The 20,708-nt window shown below is 37.7% G+C and overlaps 1 protein-coding gene across 3 annotated transcripts; it reads right to left on the reverse strand.

The window, feature by feature from the left end:
* Positions 1–191: 191 nt before the first annotated feature.
* LOC111665401 (chloride anion exchanger) lies at positions 192–18,994 on the reverse strand. 3 transcript variants are annotated; one of them, XM_023420390.2, is made up of 22 exons: positions 18,621–18,993; positions 13,061–13,142; positions 12,424–12,600; positions 10,752–10,891; positions 10,051–10,161; positions 9,746–9,906; positions 9,145–9,309; positions 8,912–9,064; positions 8,680–8,762; positions 7,346–7,493; positions 7,146–7,259; positions 6,185–6,262; positions 5,991–6,086; positions 5,767–5,873; positions 5,329–5,398; positions 3,726–3,818; positions 3,446–3,541; positions 2,168–2,395; positions 2,032–2,086; positions 1,453–1,598; positions 1,270–1,329; positions 192–735 (listed from the first exon to the last, which is right to left on the reverse strand). In XM_023420390.2, the coding sequence occupies exons 3-22, from the start codon at positions 12,552–12,554 to the stop codon at positions 709–711; spliced, it is 2,262 nt and encodes a 753-aa protein (XP_023276158.1). In that variant the 5' UTR covers positions 12,555–12,600; positions 13,061–13,142; positions 18,621–18,993; the 3' UTR covers positions 192–708. The 3 variants fall into 3 exon arrangements, with proteins under 3 accessions (XP_023276158.1, XP_087033860.1, XP_087033861.1); XM_087177734.1 differs by lacking the exon at positions 18,621–18,993 and adding an exon at positions 17,104–17,187; XM_087177735.1 differs by lacking the exon at positions 13,061–13,142 and having other exon boundaries at positions 18,621–18,994.
* Between the last annotated feature and the right edge of the window lie 1,714 nt (positions 18,995–20,708).

A 20,708-nucleotide genomic window follows, 5' to 3' on the forward strand; every position in this document is an offset into this window, starting at 1 on the left:
TGTGCATGGAACATACAAGAGCATTGTTGCTTTTTTCATATTATTTCTAGGAAATTTGCATTTGACTATTTCCTACATTTACTACATTATAAAGAAATCTAAATATTAAATGTCATTATTTAGAGTGATCAAATATTTATGTCAGTACTTTTCTTCCACACTGCTCACAGAAAACATTACTTTGAAAACAGTCTGTGAAAAAGATAATTTATTCTCATTGTCATGAAAATATACCAATACAGCATGTAGATATATACTGTTGCTCATAAAGTTGGAATAAAATATTTTTACCTCCTTCCATGAAATAACTGTGACAATGTGATTTATTTCATTTCACCTGGGTAATTGGGACACATAATGTAATGTAATGTAATGCACCTGGTCAAAAGTGATTACTGATGCATTTAAATAGGAATAAACAGAGGATTGTGTCTGAAAACAAAATGATTCCAACTTTGTTCCAACAGTGTATATTGCACCTAAAACTTCTACAAATTCACTATGTACAGTATAAAAACAACAATACCATGAAATTTGTTTCCTCACATTACAGTAAATATTGTCTTGGCAAACTTAGATTGTCAGGTTAATTAAGTCAAAAACAGTATTTCATTATTCATTACATCAGTGTATAGAACAGCATGATCTATAAAACATTCACTCTGTATGTCTTTGGTCTCCAGAAAAGATCATTTTCTCATCTAAAGGTTAGAACCTTGTTTCTCGATCTGGAACCTGTCAGAGAAAAAGGAGCTGTTTTAAGACCATTTCACATTTGAAACATATGTCATTTAACTTTTGAAATTATGTGCAGCTTGCATCATAACTCCATTAGGGAAGCCCTGAAAGACAAGGGTTTTTTTTTTTTTTCTGGCAAAAATATTTTTTCACTTGCCTCTCCGGGGTGGTTTTCACAGATTTAAAAAAAAATTATTCTGGCAAAAAACAAACCAAAAAATAAATAATAATAATAATTTTCATCAGGATTTCGCCGGGATTTTGTAATTCTGTGAAAACAACCCATGAGAGACAAGTTTTTTTAAAATTTATTTCTGTCTTCACTTGTCTCCTTGTTAGATGAAAAAAGTAATCAGTGAATTTTTGTCTGTTGATCAATGGGCTTTGTCCCATAAAGATAATCCAATAAATGAAACAAAACAAACAAGTTGAAATTTTTCGAATAAGCATATAAAACATGACGTGTGGGAAAGTAACAGAGATAAAAACCACAGCAGGAGCTGTTGCCCACAAATAAAAACAGATACGTACATTTCTATCTGTGCTCCTCAAACTGCCTCCAGGGTGGTGAACTGTGACTGTTGTTATAATCTGCGGAACAACATGAAAAGTAATGTATTCTGTTCATATTTACAGCACTAATATATGGTATTTCTTGAGACCGAAACATCTTCCAGATGTTGTGTTATGCTGTGTTTCACTTGTTTACTTCACCTTTTCACAGTTGGATTTCTTTTCTGTGGACTCCGGATGTTTCTCCAGGATGTGTAGCATGGCGTCGTGCAGCGTCAGGAAGAACATTGATGGTTGAACTTCATCATCAAAAAAGCAACAGTGATGCAGTTTCTCCAGGATGTAAGCTGCAGGGGGGGGGAGGAAAAGTTACTCCACTGAGAGGTCTACAAAGGGATTTGGAGGTAAAGAAATTATCACACTAAGCATCTATTTCATTTTATTTCATTTAGTTTATTTGTAAATACAGATTGCAGCTAAGTAGGCATCTATTGTAAAACCAATTTAGATTGTTGGCATTTCTGTCAAATGGGAACAGTACATCAATCTTGTTCAGTTAATACTGTGCACTAAGCATTATTTTTGACACTATTTATTTAGCAATGAGCACAAGATGAAATAATGATGGATATGGTGGATATTTAAAACATGTATCCTGTCCAAAAATACACATACAATATGTAGAATAATGGGGCAGAAAGGCTTCGGAGCTACTGAAAATGACTTTTCAGACAGTGATGGATTTGAATCTGGACCTAAATGTTATAGTTTCATACTTACGATCACAAGCCACAATGTAGACCTCAACTTCAACCCGGATCAGCTCTTTCAGCGACTGCAAAAAAAGTTTAAGGTAATTAAAGAAAAGCAGGCTCAGTGAAATGATTGCCACCTATGATGGCAATCATCAACTCACCGTTTTGAGTCCTTTCAGAGCAGAGATGTCCAGGAAGGAGACAGCAGCAAAGTCCAGGATAAGGCTGTGGACCTCCACTCTTGGAACACTTATGTTGCCTGGAAGGTCGGCGTTCCAGTCAATCCGGGTGGGAAGGTCTTTGAAGTCAGTGGGCAGGTCAAGCTCCTCCATGTTGCTCTCGTCCTCTGATTCCTTGATTGGTCGACAAGAGGTATTCAAGAGGCCGTTCTGTAATGGATATTATATGTTATAATGTTTCTCAAAAATACATCTTTACATAGACACATAGTGGGTCCTTGTAAGAGTGGGTATGCATCAATTTAAAACAACATTTTTCATAGATTAAGACACAAACTACTAATTCAGTGTAGGCTGTACTTAAATGAAGCACATGGGTGGAGAGGTAAAACAGAACTGGCCCTGAGACCTGAGACCTGAGACCTGAGACCGTAATTGTAGCAAGGTGAACAGGAAACAGACTGTAGTGTGTGACTTTAAGGATCTATTTGTAAGTCTTGCTATTGCTGCACAGCCAGTTAGCATTAACAGCTATTTGCTTACCAGTTTTGCCAAGAACTACTCTTGCTGAGTAAAGGAATGAAGTTTCCTTTAGACTGGTAAATAAACAACAATTAATGCTAACATTGGCTAAGTACTAAAACATGCAGATAGCTTCTTTAAATGTCAGCTGAAGCTTCTGTTCCACTGAAGAGTAGCAGCAAAAACAACAACAAAAAACATGAGATCTGTGTTGAGCGGTTTGGAAACTACAACCTTTCTCAAATGACACAAATAGAAAAGTCATATTTCCATAATGTTTCCTACATCATTTTTGTTTGTGTTTGACTGGAGCTCTTTTCATTGTATCATCTCATTCTTTCCTCTTCTTCTTTAAATGGTGTAATGGCATCAGACCGGAGAATAAAAGACACAACAACATAGTCTGCCTGTTGTAAATCTGTGCTGTAAACATGTTGTAAACCAAACACAATAAACCAGCAATCTTCTGAGCACATCATATCCTGGTCACAACATGTTCACACAATTACTTGGATCTGAGTGGAGGTGAACCTTGCACCATCTGCTGAACAAATGCCAAATGTGAATGTTTTTTGGATTCTTTATAGATTACACATGTACTGTTTCTACACTGCTGATCTGAATAGAGTTAATAAATGAAAACAGGAGGAGATAATTACAGTGTAATAGTAACTGAAACTTTTATGGTTGTTGTCGGAGTGAAAGTGTGTGTTGTTCAAGGTCAAAGCCATTACTTACGCAAGTCCACTGCAGGTCACCTTTCTTCAGAAGTTTCCGGATCATCCTAAGTGCTTTATTTCTCTTTCTCAGTACTCTCAGTGGGTTGAATCCAACCTTAGTAACGTAAATGACATGTTCACATGACACAGAATCAGGTCAAAGATAAGATAAGGTTTATTTTCTAATCTACTTCTTCTTTCTAATTACAACATGAACTTATAAAGATGATTTGGTTATTTTTAAAACATTCTACTAGTATTTTCTACTTATTGAGATGTGGTGTTGGTTTAAGACTTACAGCTTCAACCAGCTTGCTCCTGAAGAAGTCAATGTTGGCAAAGAAGATTGGTGACGGTATCCTGAAGATCTTCACTCCCTCTTGCTCATATATCTGGGGAAAGTAATTTCCATTATACCCACATTATTGCCAAAATCATAGTCAAAAATATAATGAATCAAAAGAAAACAGGTGATTCTTATCACTATAAAGACCAATAAAAACACATGCTTTACTTTATGAGAACTAAGAATAGTTTTGAACATGTTTTCTATACAGCAGGTGAAATTGAACTTTTAACACTTACAGACATTTTTATAACACTTCTCATTCCAAATTAATGAAGTAATAGTAAAATTGAAAAAATTCTTATATTGTTAGGAGCAAATGGATATCCACAGGGTCCCTTGATAAATAATACAATACAATACAATACAATAAATTAAAGGCTTTAGAGGAATAAAGGCTCCTTGACATTTTGGGAAAACAGCTCATTTGCTGAGAGGCAAAGTTGGATGAGAAGATCCCAATCTCAAATTTGTCCGGGAAACATGAAGCTTGGGCCAGCAGGTGGTTAGCTTAGCTTAGTTTAGTACCAAAAGCCACATAGCAGTACCTCTAACGCTCACTAATTAACATCTTACAGCTTGTTGGTTGAATCTGTACAAAACCCAAAGTGTAAAACTGACAATTCACCTATTGGTGGGTATGTGTTACAAATTAAACAAATAATAACATATTAATCAGTGAGCTTTAGAGATTTTTGATACCTTTGGACAGAGCTAGGCTCTCTCTCCCACTTGGTCCAATGTTATGCTAACCTAAGCTAATCTGCTGCTGATTGTAGCCTTATATTTAACAGAAAGGTACACTATATTGCCAAAAGTATTGGCTCACCTGCCTTGACTCGCATATAAACTTAAGTGACACCCCATTCTTAATCCATAGGGTTTAATATGACCACCTTGTCCACCCTTTGCAGCTATAACAGCTTCAACTCTTCTGGGAAGGCTTTCCACAAGGTTTAGGAATGTGTTTTGGGGAATTTTTGACCATTCTTCCAGAAGCGCATTTGTGAGGTCACACACTGATGTTGGACGAGAAGGCCTGGCTCTCAGTCTCCGCTCTAATTCATCCCAAAGGTCTTTCTATCGGGTTGAGGTCAGGACTCTGTGCAGGCCAGTCAAGTTCATCCACACCAAACTCTCTCATCCATGTCTTTATGGACCTTGCTTTGTGTACTGGTGCACAGTCATATTGGAACAGGAAGGGGCCATCCCCAAACTGTTCCCACAAAGTTGGGAGCATGGAATTGTCCAAAATCTCTTGGTATGCTGAAGCATTCAGAGTTCCTTTCACTGGAACTAAGGGGCCAAGCCCAGCTCCTGGAAAACAACCCCACACCATAATCCCCCCTCCACCAAACTTTACACTTGGCACAATGCAGTCAGACAAGTACCGTTCTCCTGGCAACCGCCAAACCTAGACTCGTCCATCAGATCGCCAGATGGTGAAGCAGATGGCAGTATAGTCTAAGTCAGAAAGCAGTGTCTTTCCCAAAATGTCAAACTATTCCTTTAACATAATTTATAGAAGACACATTATTTAACACAATCCAACTTACATCAATATAATCCTTTCTGTCCTTGTAGATATCTGTTCCCTTGATGTTGGCCAGGACACTGCAGCGAGGGCTGAAAGACATAAAAACTTCAATTACTGCTCCGAGATTTTTCAAATCTGGTACAAATAACAAGCCTTAGAGTCTATAGCAATGTTTGTGTACAAAAGCTAAATGCTAACACTTTCTAATTAGCACTAAATATGAAGTACAGTTGACACTAATGGGAATGTATTTAGTTTTGCAGGTATTTGTTCATAAACCAAAGTATTCGATAAACTGACAGGAAAAGCGATGCCCGCAATTATTGCAGTTTATCCTGTGGAAGTCATGCACCAAATTCCATGGCAATCTATCTAATCTTTGCATTTATTGAAAGAAAATTGCACACTGTCAAGGCTTTAAAGAAATGCACAAGCTAAGACAAAAGAAAATACTGACAATTGAGCCCTAAGGACAACACTGAGCAGTTCCACACCGAGGCCTGCCGCCAGTCCAAGATCCAGACCCAGTAAGATGGCTGCGATACAGGTACCTAGCCACACAATCTGGACATGGAAGAAGGTGAGAAACAGAAGGGTTTTTAATGGCTTCTTTTTTTAGACAAAAGGACCACAAGATTTCAGGCTTTTTAAACTGTTCTCTGATTGTGTGTATTAACTTACACAGTCTGGTTTGTCCCTCCTCCACAGGTATGGAACATCTCTGAACTGCATCAGCATACCCTTCAGGTTGACGATGACCACAGCACCCAGCACAGACTGTTAAAATAATGGGTCAAAGGTCAAAGTTCAGCAAGTCCAGGCTCCAAAAACTGCATTTGTATGTTGGTAGAGAAAGAGGATTTTCTGAGGTTTACCTTTGGAAGTGGCTCTAGTAGGAATCCAATGGCCAAGGTGACAATCATCACTATGATAGCTGACAGTAAACCAGCTATCTGAAAAGGACAGAGGAGGTATCATATGTTAAACTGCATAGATGAGGATCATTCCCTTGGTGCCACATCTAGTATATCATATTGATGTTGTGGTGTTTCTTAATACTAATGGTTTCAGGGATTTTAAACATTTGCATCTTCTATCATCCACACACTTTATGCACCCATTAGTCACTTCACATATAGATTAGATTGGACTTCATAAATTTGTGAAGTAAAATTAGTAAAACCACTATTTAATAATACTTCATTACAAGTAAAAGCCCTGCTTTTAAAACCTACCTTAAATAAAATTTGTATCAGCAAAATGTACTTGAAGAATCAAACTAAAGGCAACTCTCATGCAGGAGAATGGCCCCTTTAGGAGTTATATTATTATATAGGCTACTATATTGATTATAATCAACATTCTACTTAAAGGGATAGTTTGAACAGCTAGCTTGGCTCTGTCCGAAGGTATCAAAATAAACCTACCAGTACCTGTAAAGCTAATTAAGACATTATATCTCATTTGTTTAGTTCATGCAAAAATCAAAGTGTAAGAACGACACATTGTGGTTTTACTGGCCAGTTGTTTCCTCCTGTTTGGAACCTTTGTGCTAAGCTAAGCTAAGCTAAGCTAAGCAGCTACTGGCACTAACTAAAATATTTTCCATACAGACATGAGAGGGGTATTACTATTTTCATCTAACTCTCGGCAAGAAAGCAAGTAATACTAAGAAGTTACTTGAGTAAGTACTGATGTTGTTATTGCTTTATGTCTTGCTCTTGAGTTGGATAACTGTCTTCAAACAGGGGTTAAACTCGTACAAGATCTTCCCTCAGATTTGACGAGAACTTGTTGAGGGTTAGGGTTACACTCAGGTCAGACATGTTGGTTTACCTGTGTTTTGCCCCCTGTGCTTTCCTGCACTGCGCTCCTGGAGAGAGCTGTACTCGCAGCAAAGGACTTGAAGGAAGCTCCAAAGATGTTGCTAACTCCGAAGGCTATCAGCTCCTACAGCCAAGTCAAAGAGAAAACATGTCTTCAATATCACCTGAGACGTCTATTTTAATGTTGTCAATTTTAGCATTGTTACATACCTGATTTCCATCTATGGTGTAATCATGTTTTACAGAATAGACTTTTGCTACGGAGAAGGCCACAGCAAAACCCACTATAGCCATCGGAAAAGCTTCGACTGCTGTGTCCTGGAAGATGTGCAGGTTTGGAGCCATCGGTGGCTCGTACCTGAAATTGTACAAGTCAGTACTGTAAGGTTGAGATACAGTACTTCTAATATTAAGCACAGAATCTTTGATTTGACCATTACCTCAAACAACAAAACCACAAACAACGTACTTTATTGTAGTTGCTGTTTACCCCAGTGTGCATACTGTACACTGCACAAAGAAAAGGTTGTTTTTTTTTGTTACTGGATTTACGGGTTTGGGTTGACGATGTATCTTTCCATTTACTTGCTCAACTGATAACACCTGTTCAAAACCATTTACAAGTGTTGTATCTACACTAATGGGTGTAGCCTTACAGATACACAGATATATTGTTGTGAGTGACCTGGTTCATGAATTACTCTGCTCCGACAGAGCGTGAATGGGAGAGAACCAACAAATCAGTATCTTCACTCCTCCATTCGTTATGGCTGTTTCTCTAAGGGTGTTTGTGCGACATTAATTCATGTGGCAATTCACTACGAGAAAACTAGTCAGTTAAGAATGACAGTTGTTAAATCTGCATCTATCAATATTTTTTGGCCACTGAGGGGCGGTGGAAACAAGCTGTTAATACAGCTGCAACTTAAGCTACAACTATATAAACTGTTGCCCATAAAGTTGGAATAATTTTGTTTTCAGACACAATCCTCTGTTTATTCCTATTTAAATGCATCAGTAATCACTTTGGAAGAGATTGACTACTAAAGTTTTGAGAAGATATACACTTTATCTGTCAAGAATAAATCACATTGTCACAATCATTTCATGGAAAGAAAAAAAGTAAAAAATATTTTATTCCAACTTTATGAGCAAGAGTGTATATTATTACCATAATCACCATTGGTAGTATAAAGACATTTACAGTATATTGATAATAGCAGCTTTAATTTCTAATTCACTCAAATTCACTCAAATTACAAAAACATATTTCCCAATCACTCTAGAACAAAGACACTTTGCCATCAATTGATTTTTTTTTTTTTTTTTTTTAGATTTGAGTGGAACAGCCCTTTAAGACTAGGAAAAAAAATTAAATAAAAAAATTCCTAAATAAAAATCTGACATTTATCCTCACCTCACTTTTCTCAACTGTAATTTCTATCTTTATATTTTGACAGTTCAATACACTGCAAGTGAAGTATATTGCAATAACATTACATTAAATTTCTTGGCTTTAGCTTATGTGCAAAAATATCTCTTACCCTTTTGGAATATGGCCAACAACGTCGATTCCATATTTCGTCTTGAAGTCGAATGCATATGAAACTCCACATGCAATAACAGTCTAAAGAAGAAATGATACAAATGACTAAATGACAGCAGAAAATACAGATCATTGTCATGACTATCATTAGTGACTAACAGTGACCAGAGCCTTCAGCGCCTCAGCCTATGGAAACAGTCACAAGGATCATGTTGCTCTGTGTTCCTCACCATGATGACCTCTATGGGGATGGGCACCGGCAACTTGGATTTGAATCTGTCATTTAGCTCCTTTACAATGAACACCACCACCATGATGACCAAGGAGATCACCACATCACAGACATTGGTGGAGGTAATCTTGTTAATGATGATCTCCAGAGTCTGAAAATATGACACACGAATGAACCACACTCCTTGACTTTGATAAACAACTGAAAAGCTTGAAGCTGCTCTGTACTTACATATATGATGGAGAGTGGTCCGCTGATGCCTGGAACTTGCAGCCCCAACACAAACTTGAGCTGGGACACCAGGATGTGGATGGCAGCCGCTGTGGTGAAGCCGGACACCAGAGTGTCTGACAGGTACATGACGACAAAGCCCACCTGGAAAACACCCATCGCCAGCTGGAAGAGGCACAGACACCAGAGGTCACCAACTGCTAGCTGCTGTTTCTAGTCTTCATACTAAACTAAGCTAACCATCTCCTGACTATAGCTTCCTCTTAAACTGACATAAGAGTGTAAGTTCTGGTAAGAAAGCAAAGTGTATTTCCCAAATTATAAAACTATTCTTTCTTAAGAAGTGAAATCAAAAAAGAATTCACTGTCAAATTTCAGTAAAGGATCATAAAGTTTAAGGTTTAAAGGCATTTCGACCCTTGAAGACACAGGTGTCATCACTCAAGTTACACCAGTGTTTTTAGAAAGTTAGGCTTAGAGTGTTATTTTTACAGCTAAAGGACACAAATCAAGGGGGGGTCAGTTATATAGATAGATTTTAGTTATATACTGAGCCATTGATATAGTTGAACAACTGAGTGGTTGTGGGGAGGCGTTTCACCTGCATGATGCCAGCGAGGAAGGTCACAGATGAAGCCACCAGCACTCTCTGCTCATCTCTTGTCAATCCTTCAAACCCTGTGATGTTGACAGGTGGACCCTCGTCCGGGACCAGCCTGGTGACCACCGAGCCAATCATCAGACACAAGACTGGGAACGGACCTGCAGAGAGTGAGGGAGAGAGAGAGAGAGAGAGAGAGAGAGAGAGAGAGAGAGAGAGAGAGAGAGAGAGAGAGTATAGGAGGTTACAGTTCTAGCTTTTAGTGAGCAGTCATGGACAGATATTCACACATGCGCCTGCCTTACCCACGGAGATGTGCCTGGAGGTGCCCAGGAAGAAGTACATGATGACAGGGAAGAAGGCAGAGAAGAGTCCGTACCAGGGTGGCAGAGAGGCCAGCAGACAATAGGCCAGACCTGACACACAAAAACAAAACAAACATATATAAAATACAGATGTACAACATTTCCTTTACGTTACTTGACTTAACAGCATTTTATACAATAGATCAAGATGTATTGTGATAAGATGGTTAACATATTGTTGACATGGAATAATTGAAAATTAAAAAGGATAATTTCTTTAAAACATCGTGATCCCACAGAAACCCTGAAAGGCAAGTGTTTCTTTTGCCAGGATCATTTTTTCAAGTTATTTTTCTTTTTCAACTGTATAAACAACCCCCGAGAGACAAGTGAAAACAAATATTTTGGGGGGAATGATATTTTCGAAGTTTTATTTTTTCTTTCTTTCTTCCCAGAAAAACAATCACTTTCCTCTCAGGACTTCCATAATGGCAAACAACCTCAAATCAGACATTAGAGTTTGTTGAGCTTTTGAAAGTTCATTCTTGATCTGGGAGGAAGATGAATCTTAGTGTAACATCAAATGTAACCTCCAATAACAATGACCCCATTATGCCAGTTAATGTAACTTTCTGACACTGCAGTTCAAAGACACATGATCCATCCAGGTCGTGTCAGAACCTGACATTATATCTATTTACCTTGCAGGACAGCAACCAGTCCAGTGCTGAGTCCAGACACGATGTCACTGAGCAGCCACTCTTTGACTCGATAGATCTTCATCCAGCCAATGACCGGCAGGAGAGAGAGAGCAGCGTTCTTTGCTCGCTTGGCATCACATCTACAATGATAAACGGACACAAATATAAAGTCTGGTAGCAGATGGATCAGTCAGTACCTCTGAAGCTCCAGGTTGCATCATGTGGTGAATTCTAAATAAAACCGATTTAAGATTTTGACAGTGTAAATGAGATGGCAATTGTTTTTAGACTCACAAAAATTTCCATTTTATGCCACTTTCTACTTCTACTCTATCTCTTCTCCTGTGTTTTATTTGAAGTGTCAGAAGAGAGGAAGATCTGAGTCTCTCTTCTGGTTGGTTGACTGTTTTCTCAGTGATGTAATAAACATATAGCAGATTTCAGGTAAAAACACTCAGAGAGACCAAATCCTGCAAGGTTGAAAAGTGGGTCCAGGTGGGCGGGGCTTGGGGCATGGCTGAGAGTGGTGACTGCTTTGTTGTGACATCACAAAGTTATAGAAGGTCGGTAAGATTAGCTCCACCTGGTGCTTACTTATTAATGAAAGTGATAATCCTGAAATATATAATCATTTGGTCACAATGCAGAATGGTGCTTTTACTTTTGATACTTTAAGCGTAAATCCATCATGATAGTCTTGTCCTTTTACTTAAATAAACTTTTCTTTATTTTTCTATATCAATACTTTTACTTAAGAAATGGATCTGAATACTTTCAATAATACTAATACTAGACCTCCATTTGCCCCTGTATTCTCATATCTAAATGACTGTTAAAAGATAAAAGGGAGTGAGTTGCACTTAAAGTAGCGAGCAGATTAGTGGTTTACATAAAACAACTAAACCCACCAAGGTCATAAAAAACAGAAAAACTGGGCTGAAATATAGAATCTACTTACAGCTGAGAACAGGGTAGGATTAGTCACTTTTTATATTTTATGTTATGAAATAATTTTTGTGTATCTGTCTTTAATGAGAATTTGTTAGGAATATTTAAACCTGCTGGACATTAATCAACAACTTCTCTCAAGAATCTCATGAGTGATTTATACTTTCTTTGAACAACTTCTAAGAAAGTCCAGTATAAAGTTATGTAATGGTAATAGTAATATTGGTTGAAGATATAATAACACCAACGATCACGTGAACGCACTCCATTTACCTCCCTGTTTATTTAACCTGATGAAAGTCTGACGACCAAAACATCATAACAAAGTGATTACAAATGATCAACAGTGTGTGAAACTTTTGGGTTCTTTAATTTCAATAAATACAAATGACATATTTATTATGTCATGTAAAGGATTAAACTTTAAATAAAGTGAGATAATGTGTTATTTTTTCATGTAAAATGAAGCAACAACCAAAGTTGACCTTTAATTTGAAAAACTTGACCGTAACCATTATAATTGGAACTGCAAAAACTTATCCAATATTTAAACAAATGACAGGTTACAACATTAAACCTTGCACGTTTGAATGTGTACAAACTTGAGTTAATGCCTATGTTGTACTTTAAGTTAAAAAAAAATGTCTGTAGTTACTACAGACATAGTTTTAGATATATAACTTAAAATACAAGCCACACGGGAAACAAAATCAAAACCCCTTACGTGAAGTACTGCTTGATGTGGTTCAGCATGGTCTTGCGTTGCCTGTAGACCTTCTCGTGCTTCTCAGCGAAGGTCTCCTCCGAGTACAACGGCCTGGCCACCACATACTGCTTAGCTCCCGGTCGCATCATTCTGCCTCTGCTGCCTGGAGGACCGCTGCTTCCTCTCTATGTGGCTCTGAGATCCATTAATCACATTAGGTTAGGAAGAGGATCCTGTCCTGCCTTTGAACATTACTTATCAAAGAGCATTAACAGCAAACAACAAAGAGTCCAGACCCCTAAAAATACAGGCAGGACACATGAGCCAGGTTAGGACCTGCACTGTCCTGGGGGCGAGAATTGTCAGGCTTCATTTGAGCCTTAGACACAGATTAACACCAGACAGGCGTGTTTTGAATTTTAACACTGAAATGTCTCAGCTCCCTGACTTTTCCAAGATCAACCTTCATGTTTAAGATGTGAATCACTCAAGGAAATATTCACTTCCTCCACCTGGAGCTCAAAATACATCAGCACCTCCGGAGGTCCGGCTGCTTATGAAAATCCTCCTCAGTGCAAAGATTTCTCACTCAAAAGCTTAAAATCAAAAAAACATAACCTTCATTTCTTCATGTACAGCAGCTTCTCCCACATACCTGACTGTGCACTAATCTGTCCCAAATCCGAAGTGTCCCGTCCTTCTTCTAGCTCCTCCAGCTTCTGAGGATCCACTGGGACCTGTGACAGTTTTGCCATCAATAAATGCCACTTCTGCTGCTTATCACAACTGTAATTATTAACAGCAATTATGATGAAGTCCCTGTTCTGCACAACTGCTGGACGCCTATCTTATCCTTGACCATTGTTCTCACTGATATCTGTAACCTGCAACTTTCAGTGGAGGCTTTCCGCCCCCGTGGAGCATTTGAAAGATATTGTACCGATGGGCAGGAAAGGGAGGATGTGGACAGGACAGACAGGACAGGTCAGTGTTATGAAATGGAAATCAAGTAACTTTTTCAGGAGGGGAAACAGTGCTAAGGGTCTGCTGTTGAACTCTACAGTGCACTTCAAGACTAAAAATAGTTTGTGTGCTGCAGGAACTGGGATTGTGTGTGGGAAAAAACTGCTTTGTATTCCCAAAATTGAATAATCCCTCATGTGATAAAACACCCTGATACTCTGATAATCACATACCTGGCATGAAAGTTAAACACATTACAAGTAAAAAATGAATGAGTCATCTTAAAACATAACTGACCTTTAATGTTCTTCCTCTCACAAAGAGGACAGAAGACTAGGCAAACGGGAAACAAGTCTTCCTTTCAATTGGAAGCAACACCAGCCAAACTGATAACACCAGAAACTGTTGTCTGAGGTGCGTGTGTGTGTGTGTGTATATGTGTGTGTGTGTGTGTGTGTGGGGTTGGAGGTTGTTACTCGCTGGTTTCAGTGCATTCAGCTGGAATGCAAACATTACGGGAAAGTGTGTGAAAGACCTTATCGAAGTGTCGACTCAGAATTAAGTGGAGGTAAAGCCTGACCCCAGCTGTTTGTCCAGGATCACGCACAGTTCAGGCCAGGTTCATGGGAAAAGTGTGTGGGTGTGCGTGTGTGTGTGTGTGTGTGTGTGTGTGTGTGTGTGTGTGTGTGTGTGGTTGTGTGTCCGTGTGTACCTGTGTAAACCCAGAAGCATGACTTTACTGTGCATCCTCGTGAAAACAAAACCTCCAGTTTAAGAGATTTTCACATGATGGTCACATTACAAATGTTTTAAACCTGACAGTGATGGTACATGCACATATACATTTTTTTATATGTGTTTATATGCGAATATTGAACTGAAAGTGTGTGTTTAGATGTGATCACACTCACTGGAACAGTAACACCTGGGTAGAATTCCCACCTCATATTAACTAATAAACTGGTGTGATCTGATTGTATGGCTGTGATCAGGTGTTTTCGCCAGTCTTTGTTCTGTCACACCACACTGAGTGATAAGCCACAGCGCAGTGATTGATACCTGATAAACACTGGAACAATGATCTGCTGTCAGTTATCTCAAGGTCAAACACTTTCCACTCGATGTGCATTTATTTCCATTAATAAAAAGAGCCTGAAGGAAAGGGCAGTGTGTTCATGGGCATGTGTGTGTATGACGTACTCACTTCTGGAAAGTGTTTTGGGACAACATTTTAATAGGTAACAATATGCACATAATTATGTACATATAACAATTCACGATTATTATCCTGTAATTTTTCACAATTATCTGTAATCAAAATAATTCAGGTAATGTATCAGATTAATTATTTTCCACTGTATCTCAACAAAATTAACTTAGTAATGATCAATTTATTATCTGCAAATTATAATTGACCCTTTGCTAAACCCCTCCCCCAACTAGTGATTGTCCAATCAAATCAAATGTAAGGATTGTGCAAAATGAATTACCTACATTTATAACATAATGTTAACTCAGTAGCTAAGAGTTAGCATATCACTGACCAATGACATTAGTTTGAGTGGTTTTAGGTTATATTTTAAAGGACCCCTGTTCACGACTGAGTAGTATTTCCCCAGTGAGCAGAAGCCGGTTCGGCCTTCAGCACTGGGGAATCAGACATTTGACATTCATTTATTTTACCATAACCAAACTGTAGCTCATAATTTTGGTTTCCATTAACTCTTAACTGTAATTTAACTGTAATGTGGTTCTGACACATTGTATGAATTATATAAATATCCTGTTTCATATTTATAACAAATAAGACAGCAATGCCAGTAGCTCATATTTAGCTTTTTTTTTTTTACCATGTTTACAGTCTAGTTTATCGTGCTAGCATAACATTTTCTTATTAGCACTAAACAGTTGTCGACATTGGGAATGTCATTAGTTTTACATAAACTTAAGTATTAACATTGACCTGCTGTAGATGCTACAGAAAAACTCAGGAGATCACCGAGTTTTAAGGATTCATCCTCTGGAGAACATTGATCATCCTGGTACTCGTGGTCATTTATCCAACAGTGGTACACAAAGTTACTGAGGAGCAACTCAGCAGACACCAGATGTCATTGTAATGTCATAAAAATGTTGGACACTAGCCACTTTAACTTTGAACAACCGTTAAATTCTGGATGGAAATAAAAATCAGGTTGATGTCACAACCCACCATCAGCTAAGTGACAGTACGACGTTTAGCTGATGTTGGGTTTCGCTCACAACTAGAATGTCCGTATGTCATGATGGTGCTGGTATGAGACATTTGGAGGTTGCTGTATTTAACAACTCAACTTAAAACCAACAAAACGTCATCAGTATTCTATGTTAAATGAACGTTGGCATTACATGTCGTCCTGACATTGAATTTTGGTGCCTGACGTTATGAATCATGACCAACCTGATAATTGATGAATGGTTATTAATTAGTACCTGAATAACTCAGAATCAAGGACTATACAGTAGAAAATGATGAGTTACTATAGGACAGACTAGGAGATGATAATTATTAATCCTTATGATGAGGTAATGATTCCTGATTAAAAACCAGAAAAACTAGTAATGACTAATTAATTACTTACATCACAATGATGAGACACTATCTAGTCTCTTGTTTCTTAATAATTATCTTACCATTACCTTCCCACATCAACCAGACATGTCCAGCTGTTCCACCGAAACCAACTGAATCTTTCTAATGCATCTTGTATTTCCTTCTCAGTGCATTTTTACCAGTGTGTGTATTACCACCCAACTCTAGTTCCTTGTGGAGTTTGGAGATAATTCCGGCAAGATTTGCATAAATAAATGTCGGACACACACTCACATACTGTATGTAAGAAACACTACTCCGAATCAAGAAAATCACATGTAACTCATAAACGGATATATAAAAGAAAATTAAAGAGCAATGCAATAAATGAACTGTACTGGAACTATATAAGAATGAAATGTATGTCTATCATCAGTTCCTCATCAGACAGGAGAGTCTGTACTGTTACTGCAAATTACTGCAACAAAGTAGGACAGCATGGTCAGCAAGTAAATGTCTTGTCGGTCAGTCTTACTAAGTATTTTGTTACAACTTATAGGGAGAGGAGAACTGACAGGAATTATTGCTTGGGCTTCTTGGCTTTTTTTTTTTTTCTTCAAAAAACAACTTGCAACTTGAAGCACACAGAGTGTCCTGGCCTGTTCTGCTGGTGTCAACAGGATGAGGTGAGACAGATAGAGGGGATGCGAAGTCAGGGAAAAGTAGGCTGGAGTGATCTACGTGATGTTGCAACTCTGTAAAATCTCTGCTTTGACAGTCGTGACTGTTCTATTTCAACCCTGTCTCCTACAAATTACATTTATATACAGCTACAACAGCAAATGGGAAACGTAATTGTCACATTTTCTATTAATGTAATGAAGATATGTTGTTCCTCTGTTGATAAAAGGAGATAAAGTTTAACCATTTTTTAAAATGTTCCTCTTGCAAGTCTCCCAGCCAAATAGAGGGCCAATTCTAAATCACTGGACCACCCCTTTAAAAAGACCACCCCTATAAAAAATGTGGTTGAAATCTGGTCGAAATAAAAGCATTCGTTTTTTTTTTTACTGAGATTGAAATGAAAACTGTAAAGCTTAAAAGTTCTTCATCAGTCAACCACAGGTCAACTTTTATTAAAAAAGAAGATACAGGAAGTGCACCTTTTATCCTGTCCATCCTCTCCAAGAGCTGCATCCTTAATCATGTGTTTCTAATGTGTACTTTCACTTTCCCTCATCCATACCGGTGCTCTCAGCTCTGAAACGTACCAGAGTGATTCTTAATTAGCTAAAAGCAATTATGTAAAATCACCAAACCACATCATAGTTAATTGTTTGTCACTTACTTTTGTGGCAACAAGTAACTGTGGGAGTTAGAAGAACCAACCCAAATTACTAATGCTGGGTTTGCACCTGATGCAACTGAAGACATAGGTTTTGGTTTACAGTTCAGTTTTGTGTTGTGTACATCAGAAATGTAACTACACATGCATTTCAGCTACGGTGCGGCCTAATGACGTAGCTTCAGACCATATGCATATGCATATGCAAGTATAAATAAAGCTTAATGTTATCACAGCATCAGTTTGACTGAGAATATCTAAATAATAAATATATTCAATAAATGTATACTGCGGTTCCTGCAGCAGTTTCTAAATTATGACTTCAGTTTACAGCTTCATGAGGCAGCGATGTCCAAATAAAATGTGAATTTCTGTGCATTGTCTTGTTTTATTGGAAACTTTTTCCCAGCAGAGATTTTGATTTGTCATAGTAGGAAAAGCATGGATATTAATTATTAAATAACATTAGCAATAGCTTTGTTCTGCCCAACTGTCCCTACTATGAGGCGGCGTGAACAATACCAGGACCCTGAAACTGAAGCAGCGAAATTGAATTCAGTCGTCACTGTATCTTTTCTGATCTTTCCAACCTTTAGAGAAGATGACGTTTAAGATAAAGCACATGGGTAAATACATTAAAGGATAGTGTAAAACGTAATCACACCTGATTTACATACTGCAGCATGAGCATTAACAACACTCCAATGTATACGGTTATCTCTTTGGGAGGAGGGTGGGAAGTTCACTCAAACATAAAGGATAGTTTTGAGTAGATAGAGGAGAAGTTGAGAGACACATTACAGATACCCAGCAGTTAAGGGGGAATTGCTGGGGAAGTTTAGGGGAAACCACAAATGTTCATAATCTAGAATAAGAAAGCCAAGGTTTGACTAAGAGCTACAGAAAAAAAGGAAATCCATCAAATTAAAAGCTCCTTCAAGAAGTAAGAATATTTCTGCACACTGGATGCCTTCAACAACCGAGGCTTGACTCATGAAGGGTGATTTTATGACACAGACTTTAAACCCATCATGGGTAATAAATAGATCCAACCACTGGTGGAGATAATGTCGGCAGTCAACAGAACTATTAACTAATCTGAGATCTGAGATTCCACTCGCAAAGATATTAGATGCAATAAAAGATTAATGACAATGGAGTGATAATGAAAATCAACAGGTTTTTTCTTCAGACCTCCAGTTCAGAATAAACAATGCAATTTCCAAGTAGCTAATAATTAAGTTCGTAATGTTTTCAAACTAAATACCTCAATTCGACAGATCACATGAGGATGCAGAGAAAGTGTAAATATTGAGCAGTAAAACTGTCACTTACTGAAGTAGGCAGGTCACTCAACTCATGATCAGCCCTCCAAGTGTCAGTAAAGTTGCTCTAATATTTCTCCACATCTTGGCTTTAAAACTTTGCCGATTCAGCAGAAACAGCAAAAAAACTGTTTGTACCAAAATGAGCATTCATCCAGTTAGGCTGTGTATGTGAGTATGTTTTGCTCCTGTGACTAATGTTAGCGGCCATGCAGCGTGTTCCTGTGCAGCGGCTGTAGCAGTCATGTTTGAGGACAGAGACCTACACAGGGGTGAATGCCAAAGTTTACAGATTCACACGAAAATCAATAATAACTGAAAAGAACGAACGTAACAGGTAAGTGTAGTTCCAACCATTTTCATTCCAAAATGTTACCTCAAACCATGGTCAAATGTTAAGGTGGATTATAGAGAATTGTGTATAAAAAAAGATGCAGATAGGGTGCAGTCACTTTCTTCCTGAGTGACGCATCACAACAAGGAGATTGACTGTGGAGTAAATGATTAATCAGACATAATCAGAATGACATAATCTTCCTGTTATCATTGTTTGGTTCATAATCCAGTAAACAAACTCCCAAAAAGTCAGAACAGCATCTCTCCAGTGTTCCCAGTATTCCCCTTGAACTAAGTCTTGTTATCTTTCCCATGCACAAATGCAATATAATACATACATTGAACTTCCATATACATGAAATGTATATAATAAAAACATAAATGTAAAAATTATATATGAAACCCATTAGAATTTGGAGCAATTTCCTATATTTACATATATGTCTAGCCCATACAAATATGTATGTTTACGTATGTATCCTTATATTGTAGGCATACGCTACATAAATATATACCGTATCTATCCCAACCTGTCAATATATCTTCATATAATATACAGTCTGAGACCACTTTCACAGAATGGGAAGATAAACACGTCTAAAAGTAATGAGAAATAAATAAGAAAAACATATAGAAGCATATAGAATTTTTATGAACAGTATATATGTATGTATGTTGTTTCCATAAACTCGCATATATAAATGAAATATATATCATTAACATAGTTGCCACATGTTAAAATATAAAAATTAAACATATATATATATTTTTTAATATATGTTTTATTATGGGTACTTCATATATGTTTGAGCTTATATCGTCATATATGCAGAGGATATATGACAAGTATATGTGTGTGTATATCCCCTTATAGGTGACATATTTCTCTCTCACATGATTGCACCAACCTTTATCCTTCGGGTGAATTTTAATGATCATTGCATTCAAGTGTGAAGCATACAGTACAGTTCAGATGCTCTCTCTACAACAATCCTTGATCAGCTGTAATGTTCTAATATTTAATGATGGAAATTTCCCCCCTGAAATCTTTAAGATTAATTGTGCTGCTGTTTGAAGATAAGAAAACCACTTTTTTTTTTACAATGAGCCTTGAAACATGTGATTCATAGTGAGACAGTCACATTTTATAGACCTGGCGCTGCTATCTTGCAACAAGTCAATCACATTGAACCATAAAATCACATTATAAAGCTAGATGGCACAGAGTGTGCATACCTACGCAAGGCCAAATAACATTCCCATACTGTAACCTGAACCCCAAACCTAATTCTAATTCTTACCTGAGTCCTAATCCAATCGATGGAGGAAGCACTACACATACATCAAACCTAACAAACAGTGAGTTTCTCCATGTGTGCGCTCTTGTGTTTCTATTCTTATAGGGACAAGTTACAAGTCTTAGACCTCGGGTGTGACAACATTTTTGCAGAATGAGGCCATGTTGGCATAAAGGGTTTGCTTGAGGGTTCAGACTCGACTATGCCCTCTCAAAATGCGCACATCCTCAAAGGTATTACTAGTTCTGCTAGACTATTAGTATGGGCTCGAATATAGGGTCACAAAGATTTTGAGCTTGTAAAGTGTTGTTCACAAATAATTCCAAAGTTTGAAGTATATACAGTACAAGTATGAATTTTAGTTTTACAAGCAAGATACCTTACGGACTGTAACATTCACTTCACTGAACCGCGTGCCTGCGCCGTATTGGGTTCCCTCTTGCCTCAGAGAAAAAGTTGACCCC

The sequence above is a fragment of the Seriola lalandi genome, unplaced genomic scaffold (genome assembly GCF_002814215.2).
Source record: "Seriola lalandi dorsalis isolate HSWRI2012SDOR001 ecotype SW California unplaced genomic scaffold, Sedor1 jcf7180002054641, whole genome shotgun sequence".
Taxonomy (NCBI): Eukaryota; Metazoa; Chordata; class Actinopteri; order Carangiformes; family Carangidae; genus Seriola; species Seriola lalandi.